The sequence below is a fragment of the Gossypium arboreum genome, chromosome 6 (genome assembly GCF_025698485.1).
Source record: "Gossypium arboreum isolate Shixiya-1 chromosome 6, ASM2569848v2, whole genome shotgun sequence".
NCBI lineage: Eukaryota > Viridiplantae > Streptophyta > Magnoliopsida > Malvales > Malvaceae > Gossypium > Gossypium arboreum.
This window is the reverse complement of record NC_069075.1, coordinates 112,645,751-112,665,206: the sequence shown is the minus strand read 5'-3', so window position 1 is coordinate 112,665,206 and position 19,456 is coordinate 112,645,751. Positions and strand designations below refer to the sequence as shown.

General features: G+C 32.9%; 1 protein-coding gene across 1 annotated transcript; it reads left to right on the top strand.

Annotated features, from left to right (window-relative positions):
* Nucleotides 1-1,562: 1,562 nt before the first annotated feature.
* Nucleotides 1,563-4,277, top strand: LOC108452696 (uncharacterized). The gene is made up of 4 exons (XM_053029365.1): nt 1,563-1,956; nt 3,268-3,500; nt 3,679-3,864; nt 3,954-4,277. Exons 1-4 carry the CDS (start codon nt 1,563-1,565, stop codon nt 4,275-4,277), a joined length of 1,137 nt encoding a protein of 378 aa, XP_052885325.1.
* Nucleotides 4,278-19,456: the final 15,179 nt, after the last annotated feature.

The following is a 19,456-nucleotide window of genomic DNA, read 5'->3' as shown; positions in this document are numbered from 1 at the left end:
ATTAAGCGCTAGAATGCTAAGCTTTAATTACGAAGGATTCTTCTTTAGACATACCTCGAGACAAGCAAATAAAGTGGCGCATGCATTCGCAATGGAAGGGTTAAAAAGGAATAGGGGGTACTTATTTGCAAAATGGATTTCCTCAGTCGACTGCTATGAAGGCAGAGGCTGACTGCCAAAGAGTATCTCTGAGAGAGTAAGTGGCGTAGTGAGGTTTGCATGGTGGAACAGAAGGGGATAGATAGAAAAGAAGAATCGGTCAAGTTTGAAAAGGGTTTACTGTCGACTAGGGGTTTATTGAGCGAAACCTCGGTCAAAATGATCTATCGATGAACAAAGTGGATGGGTTAGTGGGGCTACCTAGAAATCAAGCTGGTTGAAGAAAACATCGGGTTTGTGATTAGTTTTGCACTCTTTAAGAGAGGTGCCTCCGGTTTCTGGCATGAGTTTCGGCGAACAGATGATCAGTCGATGAGCGGGAACTGATGGGTTCTGGATGTTTTGAGAGGAGTTTCGATCGTCGAAAGATTGGCTTCTGATTAGGGATGTCAATTCGGTTTTTTTTTTTTTTCTAGGAGACCACTGGGTTCCTTTCGGGTTTGTTTTAGTTTAGTTTTTATTTTATTTCTTTTTTCTTTTGAAATAAATGCATGCCAACTGTATTTTTCAAAAAAAAATACATGTGAAAAGTAAATTCACAAATACATGTTTACTTCTATATATTTTTGCCACATGCACTGCATTAGATGACTTGGCAGCTTCATAAAGCCACGGTTCATAGTTATACAATAGGATCCAATTTGGCAATTTCTCTCATCTTTTACTAGCCTTGTGCTTAGTGATGGCAGCGGAACTGTCTAACCCTAACCCGATGGTCATGCCTCGATCTTGACCGATTCTGACCTAAAAAATTTAGCCTATCTAGTCTCTAAAAATTGATAAAATATTCTGATCTTAACATGATTCAAATTAAATTTTATTTTGATTCAAATTAAATGTTATTTCAATTTCAAATTTTATTTCTCGTTCTTTGAATGTGTAATGTGTTGCAAACTAATTAAGTTCTCATCTGAGAGGATGTCAATGTTAGCACAAACTACCATATAATATATATATATAGAGTGGCGAAATTAAGAGGATTGGTAGAGACTCGATACTTTTAAGATGAAAAATTTTTCATTTAAATATTTTTATAATTTATAAAATTTTAAATTAAAAATAATAAAAGATCTTTTAAAATAATAAAATTTAATTTAATTCTTTAAAATTTATAAGAATATAAACTATTAAAATAATAAAATTATATTTTTAATATAATAAAATATACAATTTAATCCTGATGCTCTCAAAACAAAATTTAGCCATGTATATATATGTATTATATGTAACAAGGAGACTTTGAAGGCCGGCTCGCTTGTCTTGTAATGAATATGAAAACAAATGTGATATAGGTGAGAACATTGGGTAAGATTGAGGCGTAAAAACCTATAAAACTCATACATCTATTGATGCCTTCACAAGTTTCCATCGAAAATCATTGTCGTTTCTTCAGGAAGAAAGAAATGGGCTGTGCTGCTGCTGCTCCTACATTGGTTTGCGTGAAGCGAGTGAAGCAAGATGAAGCAGAAGAGTGGGACGAAACCATGCCATTGCCCGGAGACATCATCGAAGGGTTTGCCGAAAAGGATGGCGACGACGACGATGATGATGATGCGTCATTTGTGGCTGTTAAAGGTAGGTCGGACCTGAGTTCGCAGCTGGGGAAGATGGTCCAAAAGGTGGAGACGATATGGGTGAAGGTTAGGAGAGGCGACAGAACGCATAAGCTTCGTGTTCGGGTTGTGGCGGACAAGAGCTACATATTGCATAAGAAGTATACGATCAGAGCGGCTAGGGATGACAGACATATTGCAGTTTTGGGTGATTTGACGTTGGAGAAATGCACTACACTTCAAGGTGGGTGTCTTTTACTTTTCTTTCTTTTTTTTTCTTTTTTTCCTCCCTTGCTATTTCATAGGTATGCTCATAGGTAGGTGTGATAAAAATTGAATTATTTTTTGAATTGGATTGGGAGTTAAATGGATTAGGTCATCCATTTTCAATTTAATTTATCTGATGGTGGATTCGGTTTTAATGAAAAAAGTCATAAAATTAAATAAATAAATTATTTAAAATTTTATAAAATTTGATTCAGTCACTAGCTAAATAAATTTTTATCTTTATTGGTACTAATTTGCATATCAATTCTTTCTTTTTAACTTAATGTCTTGTTAAGTTTTTAATCCAATTAATTTAGTTTAATTTCAATAATATTAATAAAAATAATTTAACTTAATGGAATTTTATTTTATTGGTTCAAATTTATTTGGTTCATTAATTTTACAAATTTAAAAAGTTTATACGCTTTTAAAGTTTTTTACATATACAAAATATTTACTTTTAAAATTATAAACAATTTTACGTTAAATAAATAAATAAAATTTGATTTGATTTGAATAATAATTTTTTATTTTATAAATTTAAATCCAATTCAACCAAATAAATTTAAATAATGACTAAACTCAATCCAACACTAGTTTCCATTTCAGTTTTTTATTTTCTTGGTTCTTTTCTGGTCAGCCCTACGTCATGGTAGCTAGAAGCATGTTGCAATGAAATTATGGCTTTTATCTCTCTATTCAATTTAAGAATTGAATTTATGTTGTTTAATTTGATATTATTTGTTATTTTTGTTATTATTTATGTTATGCTTTAATCTAAATTATTAAAATTATTAAAAAATTAGAGTGGAATAAAAATTTAAAATTGAATTTTTATTTAGAATATAAAATGAGTTTTCTTTTTCTATAATACTTTAGGTATTGAGTATCTAAATTTGAGACCTACCATGTGCAATTATATGTGTAGGTCTTTGAGTCCTATCATGAGAGTTTTAGGCCAATTGAGTCTAATTTGTTGGCTTTAGTTTGGATTATATTGGATCTTAATTTTTTTGTATTGAAATAGTTTGATTTTATTTAATACTCAAAATAGTCTAATTGTAATAATTTGATACTTGTGATTACTTGGATTTGAACTTGTAATTGTAATATACTTGTTACAATTAAAAAACTTAAAAACATATATATATATATATATATATATATATATTAACCAAAAACATGTAATCCAAGGCGTTGATTTGGTTATATCAAAGTTCCATATACGTTTAGTGATTGAATCAAACATAGTAAGATGCAGAAATGAGCAGGAGGATTGTGAATGTAGCATTTAGAGGGTTCAACCGAAAGGAAGTGAAGTACGATTGGAAGAGGAAAGTGGATACTTACTTGCCGGATCAAGCCTCCACTGTGGTCGCTTCCATTCTTTTCATGCCTTTTCAAGGTGAATATTACATTGAGGCTACCATATCAAGGTGCATGGCTTGGTTTTCTGCAGCTGTATCTTCTGGGGTTCCTCTTGTCTTCGTCAATATCCAAACTGAACAGATTGTCACTTCGGTACCTACCTCACCTCTCTCTCAATTTTCAGCTATATATATATATGTAGGTAAGTGAGATTTTCTAGGTTAATCCCTCTGCTATGCTAAAACTAGGAATTTAGTCCCTTCACTTTAGTTTTCATAAATTAAATCTCTGTTGGTGTTGCATATCTATGGCAACATATTTTCCTCCGAAGGAGAAAACAAATCAAAATGGAAAGGAAATAAGTCGAGGAGGGAAGCAACAAAACACAAGTACATCTGTAGAATTAGTGCAAGGCATAAGGCTATGGTTTCTACCTGGAGTGGAACAAGTATTGCTTGAAATGATACCTGAACCTGGAGAAACTCGGTTCGGTTTGGACATAAAACGAACCGACGAGGTAATTTCATTCCCACTTATCTCTTCACTTTTTTTTTGGGTTTAATTAATTCATATGCATGTGACTCAATATTTCTTGTTTTTCATTAGGGTTTTATATGCGTGAGCGAAGTAACAAAGGGTTCGGCTGCCGACCGTGCTGGCTTGCAGCAACTACTTGATGAAGCCAATCTTACAAAGCATCTGCTTGTTATCTCTCGGTTAGAAGGCAAGAGTGTAATGCCTTCGACCGTTGGCTCTGCTGGGTTTATACATTGTTGTGATCACGATGAAATAAAGGACGCCCTAGCTTCGGCGATAGAAGGATTGGATATAATTCAACTTCATATCATGGCCCGGCCTAATCAAACTCGACCAGAAACCCCGCAAGCGATCGCCCCTGAGACCCTCAGGCCTCCTAAGCCGCCGCTGTGATGCTATTAACCTAAGACCAGTTCGATGAGAACAAGGGCATTGTCTAGAATATAAGAAACCCTGTTGCAAGCTGAATTGTAAGGATCACGTAGAACCTTAAAAGATGGGAATTGGCCCAATCTAATGTTTGCAAAAAGACGTTGCATGAGAATTAGATGTTAATTGATATCAATAAAAAATTTAAACATAATATAAATGTGAATATAGCCTGCTTAAGTATATCGTATGCCTTATTATCTTAAATTGCTTCAAAAGGCATCTAACAATTTTTAATTTGAATCTATAACTATCGTTATTTATTGAGTCGATATCTAAGTAATGTTTGAGGTTTAAGTTTTGTAAATAAAAAAAAAATAGTGAAAGAGTTCTATATTATATTTAAGAATTAAATTTATCTCAATGTCAGATTTAATTGAAATCAATATAATTATTGAATATGGAAACCAATCTAAAACTTGAGCTTGATTTTCCAGAATTCCCTCAGCTATTGGCACGCCATGCTAGAAAAAAACACTCCATAGGGGAGTAGAATTGACCATCACATCCTTCATGTTCTCAACTTTTTGTCAGTCTCAAACATTTTTTATGCACACAATCTCTTCAAAAGAAAATTAAATTCTTCAGCTTTGTAGAACAAATTGATAAGCTTTTTCAATTCCCACAATTAGGGTCCTCTGTCCAAAGTTGCAACATAAACTATTGGACAATCAGCCAGGGGAAAGGATACTCGTATTAGGACTGAATTTCTTCTTATTGAGTCAATTCTCCTTTCTATCTCTTCTTCTCTTGTAAACTTTTCTAGCAACTTCCACATCTTCTTGTCTAATGCTGGTAATGAGATTATTTTTAATAAGATTAAAAAAAATATTAGTGGTGAGATTAATTATTGTAATATTGAGATTGGGTACTGTAAGGCTCAGGTTATAATTAATTGTGAGATATGTGTTTGAATGCATACACAATGGTGGCGGAGAGATGAAATGAAAATGACCATTAATGACATTAATTTAAAGATGTGTTATTATATATTTTATATATTTTTAGTAATTAGTTCCTATGTTACGTGAGTTGCACATGATTTTATGTGTTTATTTTTAAGATTATTAAATAATATATTTTATAATTTTTTTAAAAATATATAGTTGCTAATTAAATGAGAATTGATATAATTTATAATAAAAAGTGTATTAATTTTGAAAAATAATGGATAGAATAAAATAACATTTTAAAAGTAAAGAAAATAAAATAAAAAAGAAGAAGGAGGAGGAGGAGGAAGCAACCAATAGTAAAAGATTTAGTAATTAGATAAAATAACTTGTCATTTGAATATAAGTCAAAATTGTACCTACAAAAATAATTACATCAATACTAGATTGCCTTTAACATAATATTTCACAACGCAATGATAAACAATATTTACAATTGTGTAAATATTATTAAAATCAAATAATAATAAAACTATCAAATATCAAATAATATTGAAAGTACTATTAAAATCAAATAATATTAAGACTATCTAATATCAAATAATAATTAAATATCTCAAATACTAATGAAAATCATGCATTTTTATGATGGAAACAAAATCTATTAAATAAAGCTAAAATGTCATTCTTCCAATATTTGTTTAAATGTTATTTTGAATGAAAATGACTTGCTAATACATATATTTATAATGTTGAAAATTAGTTTTAATTTATATATAATTAAAACAGTAATTAATTGATAATTAATCTAAAATAATATATGTAATTTAATATGGATCCAAAGTCTAATTAAGTAATAATAAAACTACAATGATAATGATTATGATTATAATTATAATTATTTTATATTAATATTTTTTGAATGTAATTTTATAATAGAAACATTCCTAATAAATATTATATTTATTTATATATTATATTATATTATATTATATTATTGATTTTATATATTTAAAAAATATGAGAAATATAGATAACACAAAATACTAATTCTTAATTGGTCGATTTTCTTTATCTTAATTTCCTAGTAAAATATAAGTCATATTATTTGTCGGTTGAGATTTGTATTAGATAGAACCGATCTAATTAGATGCAATTAATATTTATAAAATATTTAATACTTAATTTAATTATAAAATGTAGAATGTATTATAAAATATAAAAATTATAGATAATACAAAATATATTTTATGAAAAACAATTGTGCATAAGTATAATATTTAATAAATTCAAATAAAAATTACTATACTTATCTTATCCTATGGAGGAGTTAACTAAGTTAACAATTAATTATAAAACCAAAGTAAACACTATGGAGGAGTTAGTTAAGTTAACAATTACTTATTAAACTAAGTATACATTATATAAAGTAAGAAACATTAAGATAACTTAAAAGATAAAAGTGACAAGTAAAATTTTATAAGCACAAATTTATAATGAAATTCTCAACATCATTTATCATATAACAAGAAGTATTAAACATGTTTTAATTCAATTCATAATCTAGTGATTATAAATATATATTTTTAGTTTTACTTTGACATTCTTGAATTTATTCATCTTATTAAATTTTTTATAACCTTAGTAAAACAGGACTCGGACGTTCGGGAATTCCATCCCAACACAATCAAGTATGTATTTATAACATTGCACAAAATATACATTCCAACCTACACATCCAATATATAGCATTAAGAGTGCTCCAACCCACACAACCACAGTTCTCAAAAGAGAACATCCTTTTGGCCTACATTGAATGCCAAGCCAAAGTAACATAATAACTCTCCAAATCTTCACATAATTTGTATGCGCGCTAAAAATCCCTAGTGGCATATCAACCGTGTCCTAAACCTCCTACTTAGTTTACAAGGGCATTTTACTCAACCTCCATATAAATAGGATTCCACAATGAAAATATCCGCTTGTATGAGTCTGCCAAGAATGAGTACGTTCTCTTGTAATCTATCATTATGTGCTAGCTATCTATTTATGTAAATCTGTATATGAAAGATATGACAGTTCGTATAGACTTCCATTATTAATATGCAATGCAGTCTTTCTTATGAATCCGCTAGTATGTTTTGAAAAGCTTGAATCCGCATACTTGGGTTAGAAACATGAATCCATGAGGGTCGTAATACCAATCCAAGTTTCGTTAAGGCAAACTGCTAAAAGCAGTCCGTAATAGGGCCTATTTAGCCAAGATTGGTCATATTTGGATGTCTATAATTATGGGTGTAATGAGTTTTATGAAAATTATCTATGGGTTATCTTTTATAGGTTTGCAAGTAAGAATCCACAAAGATTCCCTCTCTATGAAATAGATGCATAAGAGGTTGTGAAGGCAACTAATAAAGATAGAGTCTGCAGAGATATTTCGCTAAGAGATCAATTGCTATTAAATTTGTATTCTAGTAGTACAACTATGAAATCTCTCTATTAAAATCTTTATGTGTGCAAGGCTTCATATAGCCGCACATGACTCACATGGTGTGCTTGTGTTTCATGCCATGTAACAATCGAAATAGGGACATATTACCATGTCCCAGCTCGTGTCCGTACCCGTGTAACTCTCTGACTTGGGTCACATGGCCAAGCCACACGCCCGTGTGTTAAGCCATGTAACTGCCTGACTTGCAACCTTTAAAACCTACAAGGGACACACGGTCATGTCCCATGGCCGTGTGTCACAGACGGTTGAGACACAAGTCAGTGTCTTAGGCCGTGTGGACAATAAATTATCCAAAATTAAGCCATTTCTTCACCCACTTCAAGCATGTAACTAAACATAATTTGCACATATGACCAAGATATTAAAACATGCCCAAAACATACATAAAATGACCAGTTCACTCTACCATTAATCTATACAACCAATATGCCAATAAGATACCTCAATCACAAACTATCAAACATATCTAAACATATGCATATTTGACCATACATCAACCAAAAACATATAACTTATTTCTATACCAAAACATACCATAATTGACCATATACTGTGTCCATGAAGGCTTGCCATTTGGACTATTACTCACATGCATCATATTACATAAGTGATACAAACCAACCAATTCCAAATGAAACCAAGTAACCAACTTATATATATACATACCAAATTCAACATTTAGCACTAAAGTCAAACTTTAAACATAAGTTTCCTATACATGCCATTATAACATTGGCTAGAACATAAAAAAACTACCGATATATTCGCTGGATAGTGTGATAGGTCTCTGATGAGCTTTTAACCTGAACGAGCTTTCGATTATCTATAACACATAGGAAAGAAAACTACGTAAGTACAAAATGCTTAGCAAGTTCGTAAAACATGAACATAACTTACCATTTCAATTCATAACATTAAAATTAAGCAAAATATAATTTGACCAAAAGCTTAACATAAGCCTAGGCACCACCAACAACACATGTTAGCATATTCAAACATATTCCATATGAATTTAACATATGTAAGCCATTACACATGAACATAATTCATTTGAATTAATCTTTTTCCTTAATATATCATAGTTTCAATGAAACTTACTAAATTGCACCTAACAACACCGAATTGCAGAATCTAATGAAAATTTCATTTCCCTATCCATTCACCCATTCCTCTATTTCTCCATTTCTAACATTGATGCTCGAACACTATAGTGTCCCCTCCACAAGGCCCTGTGCTTTGTATATCACAGTTTGCACCTAAAAACACTGAATTGAAAAATCTAACAGAAACTTAGCTTCCCTCCATACTCCACAATTCATAAACACACAGACACATGCATATTATCACTTAACATAATAACGTGGACACACTTACGGACACTCATGTACATACTCATCTTTATGCATATATAGCATTCAAAAGCACATCTATGTATGAAGTATGGAAACTTACCTAATGCTTTATTACTTCATCAGCTTACCTTTTCCGAATGTCAGAGCTTCCATTCTCCTGGCAGCTAAGCATGACAACCAAATTCATAAGTTAAATTTAGCAATTTCAGCTTAAAAACTTAGTTTCCAAAAACGTGCTAAATTTTGGGTTTTTTCTAGGGTTGTCAAGCCTAAGGTTTTAAGTTCTTCCTATCCTAATCAGCTCCGCTAAGAAACCCTACATAAGAGTTAATTAATCCCAAATTCACTCGTTAATCTCCTATTATTGGATTAGTTCCCCATGGATCTAACACACATCATGAACTTGATTAAAAACATAAACATTAAAAACAAATCAAATGAAGAGATGAGAAGAATCCTGATATATTAATAGCAGCGCTAATGGTAATTTGTCGAATAGTTTAGTGGATCCACAATCTAAACTCCGTGAGGAACGAAATAAAAACTAAACTAAAATTACAACTAAAAAGAAACCTAAATTACAAATAAAAATAAAACTAAATAGGAGACGAAAAATTAAACTAAGTAAAATTGTTCATAAACTATGTAGAACAAGCCTCTTTATAGGCTTAGTGTTGGTCGTTGGTCCTTGACCTAATTCAATTGACTAATCTTTGTTAGTGTGTTGTGCAGACGGAAATACCTTTAATTAATTTTTTAGCCTCATTACATCCGTGTCGGGACACCCTCTGGCTTGTGTCACGATACGGTTGGCAGTTTACTGGTTTGGGCATGTCTCTAGGGCTGTATCGCGACATCGTAGGTAGTCTAATCCTTTTATATTTCTTTTTTTTTTATGTTTTGACATCCTGGATCCGTGTTACAATATCATGGGCAGTCTCTTCACTTCGTACCTCCGAATAATGTTTTGTACACTTATTCGACATGTTAGTCTACCTTTAGGCCTCTCTTGGCCCACAAGGTCATATAAATACTGAAATTGCTCAGTTTGTTATCTAAAAACTAAAAATGAAAACTAAACAAAAACATAACTAAATTGCTTTCATACTAGCTCATTAAGTACCAAAAATACTTTAATCTGCTACAAAAAATTGTGGTAGATCAAACTCCACCACACTTAAGTCATTTCTTGTATTCAAGCAAGAAAACATAAAAATGAAAATATAAAAGACAACCCCTGAGCAAGTATGATTCAAAGATTAGTTTCGAAGCGAAGTAAATAGAGGTAATCATAAATACACATAATTCTATCATGATATGTAAAGGACTTACCACTATCAACCTCAAACACCTCAGTTCAGTATATTACAAAGCATTTAAACAAAAAAATCATCTAATACATTGGTCCATCAAGAAATTACATAAGGCTTTTGATTACACTAGTGAAACACAAACAACTATTATCGTCATCACTTAATACAATGTTCACTCACAAATAGATTTACCTAGGTCACATAGGACTTTTCGTCTTGTAGATTTCTGAGGCTTAAGGTTGGTATGGAATTGAAGAACATGGAGCATCAAAATGGTTTCAAGCATGAAATTAGTTTGGCACATTGTATTGTTCCCTATTCACCCCCTTTAGTGTCCCATTCCCGTTCATCGCCTAATCTCTCATTCTCTCACCTTCCTTATTTCTTCATGTAAGAAGTCATAGTGAAAACTAGCAACTATAGTCAGCTTACGAGTTTTTGTACATTAATAACAGAGTGTGTCTATTTTTATAACCTTATTTTTTGATCACTTTGACTTTTTCAATGGTTTCTCACTCATAATGCTTTTTGACTTCCCACGCGTGTTTGCGTTAAAACAAATGATTTTGGAATTTTTTTTTTGAAAAGCAGTTTTAACTGCAAATGTGTAGGTCAGCTATAATATTTATACTGTTCGATAGAACACCAGAGTATTTCAAGGGGTCGAACCCAAAGAGATGGTGATTGAGTAATAAATAACGCACACTTTAGAGTCTAAGTGGCTACTAGTACGATTTTATAGTACAGTAAATCATAACAAGAAATTGTTGCAAGGAAATTAAATACACTACTTTAGCGACCAAATTGTAAAGAGTACAAGACTACAAAATTAACCAATAATTGTCTAATGGTCGGTTGACTTCAATGTGGTTCGTCGATCTTTGAATGAGGGACTTAAATTGCTTAAATTACTAAAGTGACTCAATTTTACCTCTCGATCTCAATTTTACCAAATTATACAAATTAGTTCAATTTATCTCTCGATATCACTTGTCTAAATGTTCTCTTAGGGGTGTCAATCCTAAGTTTTTAGGTTCATTCAAATTAATTAAATTTATTATGATTTGGTCTTTCATCCAAAAATCAACTCACCAACATCTCCATCAACCAACCCCCTTAAAGGTTTAACTACTCATGCTGGAAATACAACTACCAACTATGGAAATGAAAAACAAAGAAGTCATTAAAGTAAAGCTTAAGAAAAATATAGAAATTGAGATTTTTATACAAGAAAGCTTAAAGAAAATGAAATTAAAAGCATTCAACAAGAAAGTCTAAAGCAAGAAACACAAAAGGAACAAACTTTAATAGATTTAAAGTAAAGAGAACATGAATACATCAAACTAGAGCCAACAATGTCATTACAACCAAAGTACAGAGATTGAAAGTGCAAATAAACCTAAGCTACAGTGATAACTAACTTCACTAACTACAAGAATGCTAAGAACAAAAATAAAGTATAGTAAAACTAACTCTAAAACTATGAAAGGAGAAAAGAAAATATAAACCTTAGAAAAAGTTGCAAAAAAAAAAAACTAAGATAAAACTTAGAGAAAATAAGACTAAAACTAAGCTAATGTGTGTATCTCTCTCCTCAGCGAAAATTGGCTATTTTAGGCTGATGGCTAATAAATTTTTGTTTCCAAAATTGCCTTTACAGAAGCCTTGTGTGATTGGTGTAACACCTTTAACCCGTATCCGTCGCTAGAACAGGGTTATGGAGCATTACCAGAGTTTATAGAATAATTTCATGTAATTCATGTCATTCACTATTCATATCAGAAACTAATCATCTTATCCCTTGAATGGAAACTCAATGCCTAATTTAAACATTAAAGTCAAGTTGGGATTAAATCGGGATCTCAGAAAATTTTTCGTGAAATTGCAAAATTTTTCTTATATACAGGGCATACACGCCCGTATGGTCAAGGCACATGCTTGTGTCGTAAGCCGTATCCGACCCTGTGTAACTCTCTGACTTATGTTACACGGTCTGCCACACGCCTATGTACTAGGCCATGTGGTCAGTTTAATTTTCACAAATTAGGTGCAGGTTTCATACAGCTAAGACATACGCCCGTGTTCTAGGCCGTGTAGCATACAAAGCTAAGACACACGCCTTTGTCTCTGCTCGTGTGCCAATTTTGAGCATTTTGTTTCTCAATTTTAAGATGTAGGGGACACACGGCTAAACCACATCCCATGTGTCAGGCCGTGTGTCACACACGGTCAAGATACATGCTCTTGTGTCTACCTGTGTGGACAAAATAAAGCCATTTCCTAGCTTTATTTCTTACCAAAATTTGCCACCAACCTACATCAATACTTGCAAACATATACCAACCAATTCAAGTATTAAAATCAAACCAATTCTAACATCTAACATGATATATCATTACATGCATTTATGTTTATAATCTTGCCTTTTAATAACATACATGTTTAACGTAATTCAATCAATCCACACTAAACACATTAGTAATTATCATGATATACCTTATAAATATGCCATAACAAACTATTACTAGCCATTCCAATGGCTAGATTACAAACAATCATTTACAAGCCAACATTAGTTCAAGTTAACCTATACATGCCGTTATACCAAAATAAGTTTACTATTTATACCAAAACAAGTTGATAGATAGTGTGATGATGCTCCAACCATTCTCCAACCTTAACGAGCTTTCGAGCACTATAAAACAGAGAAAATAAAAACTAGTAAGCATTTAATGCTTAGTAAGTTCATATAACTGGAATTAAACTTACTAATTACATTCATTAATATAAGCATACAATGACATGCTTTCCAACAAATTGGCAAGTTTTTCTAATCACATACACTCAAATAAGCAAGTTAGTCACATAATTCACATATACATCAAGTAAGCATAGATGAACTCATCATGTTACAATCTTCAGATATTTTAGAAACATTCGAGACATGATTCTTTTAATTTCATAATTTCTCATGTTAGAGTCTTATCCGTTGAATTATTTGAATATCGATGGATATTCAGGAAGTACACACAAGGTGTACAAAACCGTAAACCATCAACTCATAATCAGGGATACCCATTAGGGCACTTAATCAGGGAGCACACTCTCAAGCCACATAATAGGATGCTCAGATGAGCTATGTAACAAGACACTTATCCTGGCTAATCTGAAACTCATAAGAGTTTTAATCAGGGAGCTCATAGAGCTTAACAGATAACTCCAAAGAGTTAATATCAGAGAGTACCGGATAAGGTAACAGAGAGTTCAAGCCAGTCTTGTTAGGAAGCCCATAAGAGCTTATATCAAGACGCTCACATAGAGCTGCGTTTTTGTCTATATTATATGCTGGATCACAACTGATCGAGTCATGTAACAGGATGCTTACACAGAGCTGCGGTAGTACGCAACACATACAGAATCACTACCGATCAATATGCTCGTAGGAACTATATAACAAAATGCTCGAGAGGGCTTATAATAGAATTGCTCGTCCAAGCTATATTCCGCCCGCAACATATGCAGGGCCGCATTCAATATGGAAAATCACATGTATCCATCGACTTTCATTATTCAAACAGAACCTAACATCTTATGAATATTTCCGAGCATGTGTTTATTTCATGTATTTATAATATTCATATAATTTACATAAATACATATCATACTCAATCCAAATACAACATTCAATTGAAACATATTAACATGTATAATTAAGTTACACAAACTTACCTCGATACTTGTTTGTATTTAAAAGTCTACTAATCCGAAACTTTTTCTTTTCCTCGATCTAGCTTCGAATTTGAGTTGTCTGGATCTATATAAATAAACTTAATCATAAATTTATCACATTTCATATTCAATTGGATTCAATTTACACCCTAGGAAAAATTACCATTTTGCCCCTAAATTTTTCATAAATTCCAATTTCGTCCTAGACTCGGAAAATAAAATTCATGCAATTTAATCCTTATTCCAAGCCTAACCAAATTTTACATGTTACAATAACAGCCCATAAATTTCACAAAAATCAAAATTTTTACATGGATTTTACCACTTTTCAATTTAATCCTTAAATCAAGATTTCATCAAAATTCTCTTTGTAAAAGTTGTTTATCTATCAACAACCTTTCATTTTCTATCATAAATTTTAAATTTTCAGCATTGGGGATGAAGATGATGAAAATAAGATGATATTTCTTATTTAATTAATTACCATCTTTTAATTTTTCTCATTTCCAATTTAGTCATTGGCCTTTTCTAATTTTTCCATGGATGAATCATAAAAAAATATCTACTAACTTTTCTTTAATGGTCTAATTACCATATAAGGACCTCAAATTTTGAATTCCATAACTATTTAATCCTTCTAGCTACTAGAATTCAACTTTTTCATTTTATGCAATTTGGTCATTTCCCCAATTAAGCATATAATCGATAAAATTTTCTTATCAGAATTTTCATATTACATTCCTATCATAATGAAGACCATGCAATAATATTAACATAAATATTCTTTTCGGCTCAAATTTGTGGTCTCGAAACCACTGTTCCGATTTCATTGAAAATGGGCTGTTACAATTGGTGCGTCAGTGGACAAAGATTACCCTTTTTGTCCAATTTTACCCCTCACGATATCGGTATCGCAATACTCAAGAAGAGCATATCACAATGCCTAGTTCAGTTTTGAACTTGGGGACTTATTGTATAGTGTATATCACGATATTTAAAGTGGATATCATAATACCATTGAAGGGTGGTCTTCAATCTTCAAGTCTATTGGAGGTATCGCGATTCCAAGGTTTGAATATTGTGCTACCCTCTCATTTAGTATCATTTTGCCTCGTTTTCATCCTCAAACACATCCCTACATTACTCAACCACATGTTAGGGCAACAAATTTGCAACTTAGGTCTCAAAATGAGTAAAAACGAGGCATTTACACTTATTAACTTAAAATCTAAAAATTATGAAAAACTACAAAAAAAGATGCTACTTTGCTTGAGAATAAGCTCCTTTAAGTATATTGGGAAAACGTAAATTGCCATATTAAGTTACGACAAATCAAACTCCCCTACACTTAACTCTTTGCTTATCCTCAAGAAAACACACTAAACATGCAAAAGAAAAGACTACTCTTGGACGAAATCAAACAAGTAAGTCACATAGTGATAAAACATCGAACTTGTACGAGAACTACCTCACATGCAACTTAAAAGTGATATCTAGCTAACTTGTTTATTCCTAATTCAAATATATTTAGTTCCCAAAGTTAAAATGTCAATAAATGTAGAGGCAATGGAAATAAACATATGTACAAGTGTTGTCCATCAAAATAAATTATACGAATTGTTCATAGATATTTAAAAATTGGTTTTATTCATTCAAACAAATGAAATCTATTCACAAATTATTGTTTTGGTGACTTAGTCGAGTTCCAAAGGTCTTCTAGGCTTGTAACATTCTGAGGCTTAGGACAATTTGAAATTCAAATAATGGGCACTCAAAACGGGTTCAAGCACTAAAAATGGTTAAACACATAACATTGTTCCCTACTCGCCCTAAATTTATTCATGAGCTCACTTTCTTATTTCTGCTTCCCTTACCTACCTTATTTCTCCAAAACGTTAGAAGGTCTAATGCGAGATTAGTACATATACAATTTTGTAATTGTAAACTGAAAGATTTTCATTTTTATCTTGTTAGAATTAAGTGACCCAAATTCTTATTTAAATAAAATACGATGGAAAATAAAATAAAAGTAAAATCCATATAGAACTAGACTTCTTTTATTTTATTTTAGAATAAGGTTTTAAACCTTATTAAACTCTATCTATTTTATATTGATTAGGATAAGGTGTTTCAATCCTACTAGAATATGGCTTTGCAAGCCTATAAATAGACATAGTCTATTCCTCTTGTATTTGAGTAAAAATTTTTCGACATAGTGAATTTTCTTCTCCTCTGCTGTGGTTTTTTTCCGAAAGGGTTTCCACGTAAAATTTATGTGTTCTTTATTTTTATTTATTTTATTCTATTTTATTTTTCACAAATTGGTATCGAGCTTAGGGTTATTCATCTCGATCACGGTAATGGCGTCTTTGAAGTATGAAATTCATTGTTGGATCGCAACACCGATTTGCGTTGTGGCAAATTAAGATGCAAGCGGTTCTTGCAGATGGATCTAGAGGATGCCCTGCTAGGATAGATAAGATGCCTTCGACATTAACGAGATGAAGAGAAGAAGCGTAAGGATCGAAAGGCATTAACACAATTACATCTGCATTTGTCCAACGAAATTTTGCGGGATGTTATGAAAGAGAAAACGCCATTGCATTATGGAAGAGGCTAGAACAAATATGTATGTCGAAAACTCTAACAAGCAAGTTGCATATGAAGCAGCGTCTTTATGCTCATCGTTTGGAGGAAGGTGCGTCTGTACACGAACACTTAACAGTGTTTAAAGAAATTCTCTCAAACTTGGAGGCCATGGAGGTTCAGTATGATAAGGAAGATCTAGGGTTGATTCTACTTTGTTCGTTGCCCCCGTCTTATTCAACCTTTAGAGACACGATTTTATATAGTCGCGAGTCTCTCACAGTTGATGAGGTTTATGATTCTTTAACCTCGTATGATAAGATGAAGCATCTTGTGGTTAAACCCAACTCTCAGGGAGAGGGTCTCATTGTTCGTGGGAGACAAGACCGGAATGTTGATGATGATCGTGGTAGAACACAGGAACGGAATCCTCGTGGTAAATCTAAGGGTAGATCGAAATCTTCAAACAGAGGTAAAACTTGCAACTTTTGCAAGAAGAAAGGGCACATTAAATCTGAGTGCTATAAGCTACAAAATAAGATTAAAAGGAGGTGCGAATCAAAAGGAAAACAAATTTAAAATTCGGTGAAGGCGATGTTGTAGAAGACTACAGCGATGGTGAACTTCTAGTTGCTTCATCAATGATTCTAAAGTAAGCGAGGTGGATACTTGATTCAGTGCACCTTCCACATGAGTCCCAATCGGGATTGGTTTACAACTTATGAAACGATGTCTGAAGGTGTTGTTTTGATGGGAAATAATGCTTCATGTAAAATCGTAGGTGTTGGAACAATTAAAGTTAAGATGTTTGATGGAGTTGTCGAATACTTAGTGACGTGCGGCATGTTCGAAATTGAAAAGAAATTTAATTTCGTTGAGTACTCTTGATTCAAAAGTGCAGATACACAATGAAAGTGGGGTTTTAAAGATTTCAAAGGGTCCTTGTTGTGATGAAAGGGCAAAGAAAGATTGCCAAGTTATATGTTTCTGAGGTTCTCTCATTCTTGGTGATGCATTGTCGCTTCCTCTTCCTTGTCGGATGATGATATTACTAAACTTTGGCATATGCGCCTAGGGCATATGAGTGAGAATGGCATGGCGAAATTAAGCAAAGAGGACTTCTTAATGGGCAAGGAATTTGCAAACCGAATTTCTGTGAGCACCGTGTTTTTGGGAAGCAAAGAGAGTTCGATTCACTAGAGGAATCCATAACACGAAGGAAGCGTTGGAGTATATCCATTACGATCGTGGGGGCCGTCCGAGTGCCTTGAGAGGTGGAGCTAATTATATGCTAACCTTTATTGATGATTTTTCCGAGAAAAGTTTGGGCGTTCTTCACGAAGCGAAAAGCGATGTGTTTTCCACATTTAAGTCTTGGAAAATTATGATTGAAAAACAGACGGAAAAGCAGATAAAATACCTCCGTCATGCACAATGGCTTAGAGTTACATTACGATGAGTTTAATAGATTGTGCAAGTCGGAAGGATCATGAGACACTTGACGATTCGTCATACTCCACACAAAAGCGGCGTTGCGAGCGAATGAACGAGCGATCATGGAGAAGGTTCGATGTATGTTGTCAAATGCCAACTTACCGAAGTCATTTTGGGCGAAGCGACCTCTCTCGCATGTTTTTGATCAACCGATCTCCATCCGCTGCCATTGAGAAAAAGACTCCACAAGAGGTATGGTCCGGTAATCCCGCTAATTATTCGATTTAAAGATTTTTGGGTGTCCTGCGTATGCTCATGTTGATAATGGAAAATTGGAACCAAGATCCATTAAATGCGTTTTCTTGGTTATAAAGTGGTGTAAAAGGCTATAAGTTATGGTGTCCTGAAAATAGAAAAGTTGTGATTAGCGAGAGATGTTGTTTTTGATGAAGCGCTATGCTACCTAACTTATCTCTTAAAGACTCTTCCAATAAAGAAAACCAAAAGCGGTGGAGCATCGATTAATCAGAATCAACTCCTCAAGCCAAGATACAAAATTGAGAATAGAGTTGCTTCTTCACCGCAATACTCTATCGCCAAAAACAGGACAAGAAGAGAAATTAAACCTCCAAAGAAGTATGCCGAGGTTGATCTAGTTGCTTATGCTTTAAATGTGGTGAAGATATAGATGCGAATTAAGAGCCATTTAATTATTCGAGGCGATTAGCTATGAAGACTCGAGAAAAGTGGATGTTTGCTATGCAAGAGGAGATGGAATCACTCCACAAAAAGCGAACATGGGATCTTGTAAAACTTCCTAAAGGTAAAAAGGCATTCGTTGGTAATGGGTGTTTAAAAGAAAGAAGGGACTCTAGGAGTTGAAGAACCGGATATAAAGCAAGGCTTGTTGCAAAGGGTTACTGATCAAATTCGAGTGGACTTCACGATGTGTTCTCTCCGGTTGTTAAGCATAGTTCGATTCGAGCTTTGCTTGGTATTGTTGCCATGCATGATTTGGACCTTGAGCGGTTAGATGTAAAAGCGCATTTTGCATGGAGAACTTGAGGAAGATATTTACATGCAACAACGGAGGGTTTTATAGTCTCGAAAAAGAGGACTATGTTTGCTTGTTGAAAAAGTCCCTTTACGGTTTGAAAGCAGTCACCAAGACAATGGTACAAGAGGTTTGATTCCTTTATGACTTCTCATGATTTCAAAAGAAGTAGTTTTGACAGTTGTGTCTACTTTAAGAAAAACAGTGATGGTTCTTTTGTGTATCTACTTCTTTATGTTGATGACATGTTGATAGCGACAAAAGATAAAGAGA

Excerpts from the sequence above, each read along its gene's own strand:
- LOC108452696 (XM_053029365.1), top strand. The coding sequence starts at position 1,563 with ATGGGCTGTGCTGCTGCTGCTCCTACATTGGTTTGCGTGAAGCGAGTG. Across the intron at positions 1,957-3,267 it reads GAAATGCACTACACTTCAAG|CATTTAGAGGGTTCAACCGA; the intron begins GTGGGTGTCTTT and ends TTGTGAATGTAG. Across the intron at positions 3,865-3,953 it reads ACATAAAACGAACCGACGAG|GGTTTTATATGCGTGAGCGA; the intron begins GTAATTTCATTC and ends GTTTTTCATTAG.